Below are 12,966 nucleotides of genomic sequence, written 5' to 3' on the forward strand. Positions count from 1 at the left end.
AACGACGGCGTGAGGAGTAGGTTGGAACGCACACACGGCGAGAGCGCAGCGAAATATGATTCTACTACCTGGTCGGCTTTTTCTGTTGCGGCTCCGTCATCATGCAGCATCATATTCGCAAAGTGATAAAGCGCTTACGCTTCGTTTGGTGCATCACATATTTGATTTAATGTGCGACACAAATCTATGAGGTTCAGAGTGCGCAGCACCATATTTAATCTAATGGCCACAGCGCTCATCGTGGTGGGCATTTAACGTAATATTTGACTGTGGCCTAAACACCGGCCGGGACGCGAAACTCTCCGAAGTGTTCGAGATCTGACTGAGCTGCGGCTACTCACGGCGCATGAACGTTCGTCCCCGAAGAAGCGTGGAAAGTGCGAAGCATTTGCACTTCTTTATTTCTAAGGAGTGGCAACGCAGCATTGCAATTTGTGAATAACAGAACCAAGGGAGCTTTCCTCATTAGGCAACAACAACTATCTGCTTCACTAGAACAGAGCCTGAGGGTCAGCAGAATTGTCGCGTCTGCTAACCATAAGCCTGTTAGGGCGAACTGAAATTGTATACCTCCTACACTTTCACGAGTCCTTACACGAGCAACTAAATTACTCCCCTGAAAACTTTGCACTTCACTTTCATAAGAGCATGAAAAAGAGCTATGATGTCTGCACATGAACGCTTGTTTTTTTAATGAGGGTTTGTTCGGTTAGATGATTTGGCGGAAAGATAGCAAGGTTTATCGGGGTGAATCTGCTAGCAATAAAAAATTTCTTCTTTAGCGTCAAACTAGTGGCACTCTCTATCGTCTCGTTTTCACCAGATATGCACTATCAATTTATTCTGCATCCCGAAGTGCGAAAAGCATTAGTTGCTTCCGCTCGTTTTGGGCATTGAGTGCGCATGCGCTGAGATACAACATCGCGCATACGTGAGTAGACGCCAGTTCGTTCCCATCGAAACATCAGGCATGGCTGAAGAAAGAAGCAGCGTATACACGCCTCCTGTGTTCAGCTTCATGGACGAAGCAACCATAACTTCAAGCCATGACAACACCCAGGGCGCTTCGTCTTCTTTGGGCGCCTACCCAACGTGAGCTTATACCACTTGTCAATTTTTCATTGAATACTGTTATCCTTAGACATGAAACAGGTAATAAGCTTTTACATCTGTAGAGATGTTCCCACCTATACCGAGTTTTTGTTGATGGCCTACTTGAGCTTCTAAATCGGGACTTTCTTATAGACGCGTCGATACACGGGCGGTGAGGAAGTATTGTCATGTTCAGTGCAGAGACAGATGTTTCACGCTCGGGATAAAACTTATCACAATGATAAAGGAATTTACTTAACGAACCAAATACTTTTCGCTTATGTATGATTATTGCACTGCACATCCGGCACTGGATGCTGTAGCTCGAAGTCGCGGGTGCCATTCCGGATGTGCCCGCCGTATTTCGATGAAAGCGCATTGTATAAAGACTCATGTTTACCTGTATTTAGGTGCTCGTTACAGAAGCCCCGGTGATAAAAGACTAAATGCAGTTTCACTGTAACATGCGTTTTATCAGGTCCCGGTTCTGGCGCCAAAAATGTAGGAATTTATTAGTTTTAAGCGCACTGCCTCACTAGATATGCCAAATTGGTGAGTACTATCGAGAACAATATGAGCGGGAACAGAAGATCGTGTGCCGAATATCATCGAAACCAAGCTGCACCGATACAAGGATGGCGCTGTCCCAAACAGGGGAGACAGGAGGACGCTCCTGCTCTGTTGGAGCTCCCGCTGCGCCTGATTTTTTTTTTCGAAAACGGTAGCAGACGGCACTTGACTGGCCGCCGTCAGCCGTTAAAACGGTTATGTGTCGCACTCACATACAACTAGTCATATCTTTCTTCATGTTTTTGATATTTTTAGAGCGCAGCTCTGTGACTCTCGTTCGTGTGTTTTGTGTAGCCTACTTTAGGATATACCCCCTAGGACCGTATGCATATATTATGAAGCGCATCGTGTGACGAGTTACAGGTGCAGGCTTATTTCCCAGGGAAGTTCCCCTAGAATGTTTACGCGTCAGAAAAGTGCTGCTATTGGCCACACTTCTATACAAAGTTATCAGTAACCACAATATCAAACAGCCTCATGAATGTGCTCTGGCGATATGTGAAGTTGTTCACATTGTATAGAGACCTATGGCGGGAGTGCCAGCAGTTATTACAACAGCGTCCTCCGTTCCACTTTGTTTCCGACGACGGCCGTCGCGTATCGCCCTTACCACGGTTCGAGGCTATCTGACACGCACTCCTCTGTTCCCGCTAATATTGCTCACCATAGTACTTTCTGGACGACACGTCAAAGTGCACAAAACCACTGTAATTTTCCACATAAAATTGAAGCCTCACGAAGTGGGTAGTGTCCGCAAAACACTTTGTGTTTAGAAAACATAAGCCCGGGGGAGGAAAAGGCATTGGTTCCTTCAAAAGGATTGCTTGTCCGTTTGCCTGTGTTGCCTAAGCGCCACCAATACATATTAAAGAAAATACGCTCTGTCGCGCAAGCTGACCCATTTCCCACTCGGAGTAGTTTGGTCGATGAGCCCACTTCTGGTTTTATGTGAACGTTCTTTTACCACTGAAATTTAGTTTACAGGGCTCCAAATCTTTTGTAATAGAGCAAGCTTCGGTGACTTTGCACTACAGCGATAAAGAAGTGGAAAGTCATAGTACCTTTTAGTCATAGTCATATCATAGTTATAGTGCGGTACCTTTTAGCATTTGTGAAAAATCGCAGTAACACGTCACGTTTCAGCTTCACTCGTGCTGTGCATTGCATCCGGCATCGGACACTTTCAAGGCGAAAGCATTAGATTTGTTTCAAGGTCAGGTTGTGATTGTACAAAATTCGTCGTCTTATTCCACGTCGCTGCCACATCTCTGCCACTAATCATGCCATAAAAAACCACAGGTAATCAATATAGAGTTAATTCGAGCACTCGAACTCACTACCGAAGACGACAGGGAGCGCTACCAGTGAAACAATTATGCTTGTACTCATTTTTCGCTGGCATGCTAGCACTGATGACTGTAACTACGACTGCATCAGCACTTTGGAGCATTCCGTCGGTGGCGTTTGGGTTGGCATACCGAGTAGTTGCAGGACGGCGACTCGACAAGCACAGAGTAAAAAATGTTAGGCAGCATATTGCACTCCTGTGACACGTCAAGGCAAACGTTAAGGTTGTTTACGTGGTTACTCACTCCCCCTTATGGAATATATCAAAATAATGAGGAGCAAGATGCTCATCTAAAGGAATGTGCATAAAATGAAACAGAGGATATCTCAGTTTACCGAGACAATGTAGCGTGGGTACGGAGGTAGAAAGCCAAGCCATCAAAATTAATCCGTGCTCCCACACTACAGCATACAGAATCAATAGACAACATGAAATATGTAAAAATGTCAAGGAATGTCTTGCGTAATCCTACATTTCTTTTGTGGTAAATGGCCCCTCCCTATCGATGATGATCTCGTCGTACAATTTCATTTAAATGTACTTCCGCGTGTCATTGAGGCGGTTCTCGCTTTGCTTATTATGTAACTGGGGTAGGTCGAACGCTAGACCCACTGCCAATGTGACTCTTGTACCTATATGGTGGCAAGTTGCAATGCATATGTGAAAAAGAGGGAGCACACTGGCTATCCCAGACCACCCACTTTGATCTCATTTCGCGCTTTCTTCTTTCTTTCCACTGAGAGGGCAAGAAATAAATGCTAACATGATAGCCTGGTGGAGGACACTTGCTCTGGGCAATCCCTCGCGCATGCGCCAGCGCGTTCTCGGTTGTTTCGCTGATTCACTCAGTCAAAAAGCGCTCCTTAGCACTCCGGGGGACGTTCGCCGAATATTGCAAAACTGTGCAGGTGTACCCTGTACCAGAATTCTTCAAAGGCTTACACGCCCATTATTCTGACATTGAAGGCGTTGGTCAGATTTCAAAGACGTGCGTGGCCTGTAAACTGCACGCACGCTTTCACTCGCACATGCAGTGTTGGGGGACTGGAGATGGCGTTATGCACTTTGGAGTTTATACGGAACATCACGGTGACGTCAGCGGCACAACTGCGTCTGGAGAGTCCCACAATTGCTATCGCAATAAAAAAAATAAGCCTCCCATAGAGCGGCAGAACTAGCCTTGGCAGGTCAGTCGGGACGCGTGGACAAATGAAGCTTCTGTTTGCAAGATTGCTATAGATGGGTGCGCATGATTCCGGCATGAACAATAGCTAAATAGCAAGCGGCACTGCGTTGTTTCAAGAGGTTAAGAGATCATCGGTGGAACATTGCAAATAGCCTCTCAAGTTGCCAGTGAGGGATGTATTTCCAATGTTACATTCTTGGCTAATTGCTGCGTGCCGAGGAATATTATTTGGCTTCCCTGCTGCAAACGTCAATCAGTACACATTGCTGCGGTTCGCTCACCGAATGGAAAGGGGGTTCCCATGCACCTTCAGCAAAGGCGCCTGTCTTGACACGACTCTCCGATATAAATCATACAGTGTAAACCTTCGGCCACACATCCACGGAATATGTGTAGCCTTAAGAGCACCTGCGTGTGCATATGCTCCCGTATGCGTGTGTTGTGTAAATGGACTATCTTAGCGGGATACAATTCGCAGTAGGCGCTTATAACATAGCGTTCTCTTTTGCTTGCAAATACAGGAGCTATGTCGGGTTTTGCTACATTACGTAGAAAATCTCTTCCACTGCCCCTTAGTGTTGCATGCATGCGAAAGCTGGATGTGGAGACTTAGGACTGGCATCGCTCTCACAGAGCCAGGATACCTCGAAGGCGCGAGTGGCCAGCACTGCAATTGCACGTAATGAACTGCTTTTTCTTTATTGTTAAAATTGTTTTTATATTCAGACATGAGGGCTTCTGCTTCGAATACAATTATATGAAAAGCATATGGTGCCTGCAAGCCACTGAAGTTGGAGAACGGATGTGATTTGCGTAAGCAGTGCAACATTGTGCTAGCGTATGGTAATCTACTGTAGGCGAGTAAACTTTAGCAGATGTTGTGCCAGTAAATGAAAATATTTTACGACTATTTCGTTTTAATAAATTTGTGCCTACAAAGTCACTACCACGTTTCGAGCCATGCCACTTTAGAGACCATGCCTCGGACACCCATATATCGGCATTGCCATGGCAGCCCGATGCCTTTCAGGAAACTGGCATGGACGGTGGTGCCAGACTTTTTCTAGGGGATATTGTGGGAAACATTATGATGGGAACTTTCGGGGCCTGCTTGCGTCATCGCCACCAGCGTTCTATCCTAAGTGTCACGGCACATGTGCGGCCCAGGCAGACTTTTGGAAGTCACATGTGTTTCCGCGCGTGGTTGGGGGGGGGGGAGGAGGGTGGCCATGAGACGGCTGGCAGAAAAGTCTTGTGCATTAATAATCATTAGCTTCCTGCTGCCCTGCACTCTGCTTTGGAAACCACGAGTTAAGGGGAGCGACATCTGGGAACGTTCGCCTCGGGAAGAGCACCTATACTCTTTTGCCCGTCCTCCCCATCACATTATCTTTCGGCCGCGCATGTTAGAGGTCATTAGGTTACGTTTAATGCGTGTGATTGGGCACGTGGTAAAAGTTGTGTTCAGTAAATAAGTGAACCTCTATTGGAGTATACACTGCCTAAACACAACTAGCCTTGCTTTTGTTATTGTTCTAATATACTATAGACGTAATAGCTTCGCCCCTCCGCGAAGACTGCGTGTATATTGGCACAAGAAATCTTTCATTTCAATCTAGAAGCTCGCGGCATTTTGTTTCAGTGCAATATTCCTTCCTGCCTGGAGGATTTTGGAGGCAAACGTTTCCACAAGGGAGCTTCTCCTAATGTATCCCCTAGTCGAAACATTGGCTTCAGCTACAATCTTTGTTTAACCACTGTTGCATCGGTGTTAATGAGAATGTGTTGTGTTGCAGAATTCCTGAGACCACTGGTGTTGGCGAATGGGACACGCAGTACCATCCAGCTGGTGCGGCATCGACCGTCTCCGGTAGGTGCGGGAAGGTTTTCCGCCGTTACTATACCAGGACTCCCCTTCAAGGAGATTGATGAAGCTCACGTTTGCTATCGCACACGACACATTTAAACAGCATGAATAAATGATTTGTGGTCTGTGACATGTCAAAAGCATGGTCTGATAATGAGGCACGCCGTAGTGGAGGACTCTCAATTTATTCTGACCACCAGAGGACTTTTACCGTGCCACCAAAGCTAAGCAGCATCACCGCTGGCTTTTCTTGCTGCCCCTAAGTCATTTTATCGCTAAACATTATTTGGCTCATTCAATATACTGTGACGAGAAAGAGTTGAGTCGAAGCTCCTCCTTCAAGCCCGGAGTGTAACCGCCCTTACCCTCTGAAAACCAAGCCACCTGGAATGCCCTCGCGCGTTAATCACCTTGCTCTCCTAAAGTAAATGTAAATGTAATCGAAGAACAAAAGCTCGCTATTTCAAGTTAAAGTCTTACGTTTGACTCCGCGCTGACATGAGAATCGCCCATAAATTTGTCAAGATGCTCAGGTTTCGCTATAGCCTACGGTTCCAGGTTTCATCATAAATGACAATTTTCTCTTTCGTGAATCATTCACCACTTTCAGGGTTAACGGACTTTTTCGTAAGCCTGATTTTGTTCTAGCGATTTTAAAGGTAAAGGATGGAAAGTTTACTTTATTTTTCAATACCTGCAGCAAACTAGTTTGCAGCGATCCTTCAATACATGCATTTGCATATTTCATTTTCTTGTATGACATGCAGCACCGGCGTCTGGCGCTGAGTCACTTACCACAGCGCACAAGCATTATCAAAGCACGACCAGAAGCGAGAGAACAAAAATCAGACATTTCAAAGTCCAGCAAGTTCCGCTCTAGGCAGAAAAGACGAAGGAATTTAGCAATGGACAACTCCAGAAACACATGTGGGTCTTTTTATTGACATCAGGTTGTGGATTCCCACTTCTGTTGTTTGAACTTAGAGCATCACTTCATACGGTCGCAGTGATGTCAGGGTTTCCTCTTGCTTCCTGCGCGTTCCTATCAACGAATGCTCCAGCCTGGTTGCCGCACAATGGTAAATCGGGACCTCTGCTTTCAGGGCATACACACAGCACAGAAACCAGAAGCACAAATTCCACACTTCTGGTTTACAGCAGCAGTGGCGGCCTCTACAATGCAGTGACCAGCACAAGCTATGCGCGCATGGAGAAACCATCCGGGACTTTTGGAAACGACGCTTGGTGAGCCATACTTTTGTATGAATTCCTTTCGATGGATCAACTCACTCAGACGACACGCAAAGCTGGCTATGGTTAAATTATAGTTGAACTGACGAACTTGTGCGATGGAGGGAAGCGTTGTTGCCTGAAATGCCAAACGTCATCGGCAGTTCAAACAATATGGCGCTGGTGCAAACGGGAAGCTTTAGCTCAGGACCGAAGTGCATGGTAAATGAGAAATCAAACTGCTCGAGAACACACTGCGCCAACATTGAAGTTTCTGGCATTAAAAAAAAATTGAATATATGGTAATTGAAGGAGCTGCATTTTCTATTTGTGACATATTCCTAAGAAAAATACAGAAACAATTCAGCCAAAAATACAGCGCCACGATTCTCTAAACTGCACCTAATAACAGATATGAAGCGCACAAAATTGATGTCTTGCACAGCGCTCTGAAATCTTATGAGCAGATCCTTTGGATATCCAGGCAAACGCGCACTTCACGGAAACTGCAAATGGATACAAAGAACAGTCCGCTTAGGATCCTCTAAGAGATGCTGCTAATATAACTGTGGTATATTTTTTAGTGTAGTTAACTTAGCACATTTTGTTTCTTTTTTTCGTAACTTAGCGATTTCAAAGTTTTTCCAAGTTGACGACCCAGACGAAAATTGTGATTGATACAGCTGCTGGAATTGGAATGCTTGAACCAATACCATCAATTATTTTGAATTCATACGGAAGGCATTGTATACCTCTTTTCTTCAGCCTATCCCGGATCTCCAAAAATGCTGCTGTGGCCAGGTATTCCTGTTCCTGTAATTATTTACTCATTTATTTACCTGATTATTAAATACTTACAATGTCCAAATTACGTACGTAAACTGGTCTACGTACGGGCCAAGCAGTCCATAACATTCCATTAGTCACGTGAACAACCACTAGCATATGCAAACGCAAACAAATAAATTACATATCAACAACAATATACCAAACATTGTTCATCCAGTGCATATAGGGTACTAATTTGAAGAAAAAAAAAACAGGCAGGAAAGAACGGATACACGAGGCACTTTTGCATGTGTCCTATTCTGTCTATATTTGTTTGTTTTGGAATTTCTAGCCCTATACGGTAGGAACGATGGCGCGCCAACAATGCCGAAACCCCTCGCATGCGAACTTCATGAAATTAACGCACAAAACATCTTGTGGCCAAGAAATCAAGAGAAAAAAATACAGGTGTTTTATGTTACATTGACGAACATTGCAATGAACATTGTACTGTGTATTTGCACAACAGGATCTTTAAAACAAAGCCTTCCGGGTGCAGATTTTAGCCATTGTGTTTGAAAACTGAAATATTTCATATTATTCGATATCTATTTGATATGTGTGTACTGACATATGTCCGACAAGAAGTCAGCCCCCCCCCCTCCTGTATTTGAGAGACAACGTGAGTAGTACAGTACACCTGTGAAGAATTTCCAATTATGTTACTCCTCCTCAGGTACGAGGCGTCCTATAGAAAGCCAACCTGTTTTAACGCGATAGCGTTAAGGAGCTCGTGTCGCAGAAAAGCCGGTGTCGTCGGCGTCGGTGTCGGTGTCGGCGTTTGCGGCGTTGACCGTGAGCGATAAATCACGGCAGGCGCTTCATAAATAAAAAGCAACTTCCAAGATTGGCCCGGTGGGAATCGAACCAGGGTCTCCGGAGTGTGAGACGGAGACGCTACCACTCAGCCACGAGTTCGATGCTTCCAAGCGGTGCAAACGCGCCTCTAGTGAATGCGGTGTCGCCTTCGAAACAAGCCGTAGAAAGTTATACTGCGGTGTATATCGGTAATGAACATGTAACGTACAGAAGTCACAATAACACGAGTTGCGAAGTGCGTTTCCGCTGCATTTCTTCTGCGCTTTCCGCACACGCAGAGCCATCTTGCGGCAAACACAGAAGACCCCCTCCTCTCAATGTACGGCGCTGCCCCGACAGGAGGCGCGCCGCGCGCGCATTGAGACCGCTGCCAGGCGCGTCGCGGGACTCCCTCTCCCCTGACGACGCTTCGCCGTGCTCACGGTCCTTTCTTTAGATTACTATCTATCTCTCTGCCCGTGCCGATCGCGACGTTTGGCTGGCGCAGATCGTTTCCCCTCCGAGACACCGAGTTCTTTGGTTCGTTCCGTTCGCTCAGGCGCACGTTTCGTTGCCGCGCCGAACGCTGCGTTGCTCGATGCTCACCGCGTGATAGGTGGGCGCTAAGTCCGATGCGGGGCGCATCGTAAGTGATCGCTGTGCCGTAGCGCATTGTCTTATACCCCTTGGCGGGTCGACGGGAACGCTGTCGCGTCCCACTCTTGAAGGCGAAGCTTAAGCGTCCTCCAATTTTTAGCTCAGGCGATACGACCTGCTTCAGTGCCAAACGTCTCACTTCCGAGGGCACGTTTCAGGACCTTAGCCTGCATGTTAGCGCTTAGATTGTGCAAATAAAGGAGTGATTTAGTTTGTCGAACTCTCAATTGGCAAAAATGTATTTTTGTCGTCCCGTAACGAGAGTCGCCCCTATTGAACCACATTGACCATCTGCTTGCAGGAATTCTACAGGAAGCGAAGGAAAGGAAGAACAAGAGCTGTTCGTTGTCTGCGGCAATGTTTCGAGCGGAGAGGATGTCTTACATGGGCACGCCAACGAACACAAGGACGATACAGCCCACACTTGCAAAACAAGCGATGTAACGGTTGTCAAGGTTTCGAACTTCGTAAAACACTGCCAGAATACAACACGCAAACCACACAAATGCGAATCCTATGGCAAACCGTCCGGCCAGGCTGCTAACCTGGCGGCACATTGCCGCACACATACATGCAAGACACCCTACATTTGCATTATATGTGATCAGTCGTTCCGGCAGTCTATTCACCTAGATAACCATATGTGTATGCATACAGGCGAGAAACCCTACATTTGCAAAATTTGTGATAAATCGTTTCGGAAGTCTGTCCACCTACATAACCATATGCGCACGCATACAGGTGAGAAACCCTACGCTTGCAATATATGTGATAAATCGTTCCGGCAGTCTGTCCACCTAGGTAACCATATGCGCACGCATACAGGTGAGAAACCCTACGTTTGCAGTATATGTGATCAATCGTTCCGGCAGTCTAGTAATCTAGATAACCACATGCGCACGCATATAGGCGAAAAACTCTACAGTTGCAAAATATGTCGTAAATCGTTCACGCGGTTGGCGAGTCTCCGTAGACACCAGCAGACTCACACAGACGGAAAACCCCATGTCTGTCAAACATGCTGGAAACCATTCAAACTCTACTGGCACAGTAGTGATAAAGCGTTCGTTTGCGATATATGTCACCGACAAAGGAAGCCCGGAGATAAAACGCCGTATGAGTGTACGCAGGGTGGATTTCTTTTCCCAGAGAAAGAAACGCTCGATGAGCATCTGTGGCAGAGTAATACGTGCTACTTATGTGGAGATTCATTTGGTGACGAAGTTCAACTGCTTACACACCTCGTGAAGCATAGGGATGTGCAGCCGCGATATTCTGTCTAGTGCGCGAATTAGATAAATCGCCCGCGGCATTTGCATAACAACGTGATAGTGAATTAGCGCAAGCTCTTGCGCCAGTTGCTACATGATGAACTTGAAAAAGGGTACCAGCGAAACACAAAGGACGCGCACACAAGGAAAAGGCGTTAGACACGGATGGACGCTGGACTTTTAGCTCTACTTTATTGAAATCTACGTTGCCGCACATAACCTCCGACGCATGCGCATCTTTAACTGCCCCAAAGACATGTGCAAAGATCACATTTCGGAGATACGTTATCGTGTGAAAGCAGCCGACGCATGCAAACTTCTACTCCTCCCAAGACCTGTGGATGAATGTCAATTTTTGATGAATCATGTTTTACCTACTCAATTGGTAAGCCTATATAAGCCTCGATGGGCGCTTACCTATCGAGTAGGTAAAATATGATTAATCAAAAGCTGACATTCATGCGTAGGTTTTGGGGAGAACCGAAGTTGAGCATGCGTCAGCTGTTTTCGCACAGTAATGTATCTACGAAATATTTTCTTTGCACATGTCTTGGGAGGAGTTGAAGATGCGCATGCGTAGGAGGTTATGTCTGGCGATGTAGATTTCAATAAAGTAGAGTTGAAAGTCCAGCGTCCGTCCGCGTCTAACGCCTTTTCCTTGTGTGCGCGTCCTTTGTGTTTCGCTGTTACCCGTTTTAAAGTGAGTGAAGCCATCTAGGGAAACAACACTGACATTTTTCACAGGAGTGAGCAACTAAATGCATCGTGCGCAGAGACCGACTTCTTTTGACATTTAGACGGCTGAGTAAAATGTTGGTTTAAGAAATTACGAGACAAGACGTCCTCGCCAGAAGTACTTGTCGAGCTTGAATGCCAAAGTACACTGCAGAACCTCGCCAGCACTCACTGTATGTAGGGCTACATTGTTCGCGAACGAAGCTTTGGCACTCATCTCAGGACAATCCCTAATGGGCTGATAAGTATGTGTTTTGCGCAACTAGAATGTTTAAATGTCCGCAGAAGTTCTTTGACACCTCGTTTGTTTAGAGAAGTATTTTGTCCAAGGACTGTTTCTTTGTCAACTGAAAAGTAATCTCTGCCATTATTTGAGGTTCTTCAGCCCTGTTGTTTTCGGCAGACAATCATTGTAGGTATTCTACAAAAGAAAAGGCACATCTTCGGTATAGCAAAATTTATTTCATTTAAATTTTGTTCAAAGCATTGAATATTCTAGTTATCCCATTGGTTCTTGTATTCTCACGAAATACATTTCTTCGAGACCATAAACTAAGTGATGACAGTTTTGAGACTGTTAATTTCAAGTTCAAATGATTTGGTGCTGATATGTTGTCGCTCTATAAAATTTTACTTTTGTTTATTATGGTAATACCTGTCAGATTTAAAGAACAGTTTTCACACCCTAAGAAGTCGCATGTTTTGACTCAGCTTGCTATCTACTCATAGCTGTAAAATCTTAGTGTGATGTGACACACATCCGTGCGAGCTAGGCATTACAAGTAAGATACACGTTTTATGCATATTGACGCGGGTACTTCTATAGCTCTTTACTTTGAACGTCTTCCAACCGTTAGCAAATGTGAAATTACTGCTCAGCACATGACGCGCGTGCATGTATCAGAACATCCTAGAACTTTCTCGCCCGTTATTTATCTCGTCTACGTTGTATTTAAACGTTTTGTAATCAACGTGCACAGACGACGATAATGCAGATGTGCATTGTTAAACGCGAGCGAGACGCAGCGATGACGATGGAATCTTCAACGAATCATGCGGGAATACCCGACGCCCATTAGGCACAATGTAACTTTCATATCACCAACATATATACTAAAGCATCACAAACGCCGGGTTACGTCGAAATTTGCCTCATTGCTCAGCTCATGCACGCAAATTGGCATATTTAACCTTCGTCCGCCCACAGCTTGAATTTGCTTCATCCATCTGGTCACCTCATCAAGACTGTCGAATCCAATGCTAGGAGAAGTACAAAATATAGCCGCTCGATTTGTTTCATGTAACTATAATCGCCATTCCAGTATAACAAAAATAAGCTAGGCATTTCACTCCATACATTAAGTATTCATCGTTGTTTTGCTCT

At 45.4% G+C, this 12,966-nt stretch overlaps 1 protein-coding gene across 1 annotated transcript; it reads left to right on the forward strand.

Moving 5' to 3' along the window:
* Positions 1-876: 876 nt before the first annotated feature.
* On the forward strand, positions 877-12,458 carry LOC135921655 (zinc finger protein ZFP2-like). Its single transcript, XM_065455938.1, has 4 exons — positions 877-1,092; positions 5,993-6,066; positions 7,167-7,308; positions 9,878-12,458. The coding sequence occupies exons 1-4, from the start codon at positions 971-973 to the stop codon at positions 10,857-10,859; spliced, it is 1,320 nt and encodes a 439-aa protein (XP_065312010.1). The 5' UTR covers positions 877-970; the 3' UTR covers positions 10,860-12,458.
* Positions 12,459-12,966: the final 508 nt, after the last annotated feature.

The sequence above is a fragment of the Dermacentor albipictus genome, unplaced genomic scaffold, assembly GCF_038994185.2.
Source record: "Dermacentor albipictus isolate Rhodes 1998 colony unplaced genomic scaffold, USDA_Dalb.pri_finalv2 scaffold_15, whole genome shotgun sequence".
In the NCBI taxonomy this organism is placed as follows: Eukaryota; Metazoa; Arthropoda; class Arachnida; order Ixodida; family Ixodidae; genus Dermacentor; species Dermacentor albipictus.

Excerpts from the sequence above, each read along its gene's own strand:
- LOC135921655 (XM_065455938.1), top strand. The coding sequence starts at position 971 with ATGGCTGAAGAAAGAAGCAGCGTATACACGCCTCCTGTGTTCAGCTTC. Across the intron at positions 1,093-5,992 it reads TCTTTGGGCGCCTACCCAAC|AATTCCTGAGACCACTGGTG; the intron begins GTGAGCTTATAC and ends GTTGTGTTGCAG. Across the intron at positions 7,309-9,877 it reads ACTTTTGGAAACGACGCTTG|GAATTCTACAGGAAGCGAAG; the intron begins GTGAGCCATACT and ends ATCTGCTTGCAG.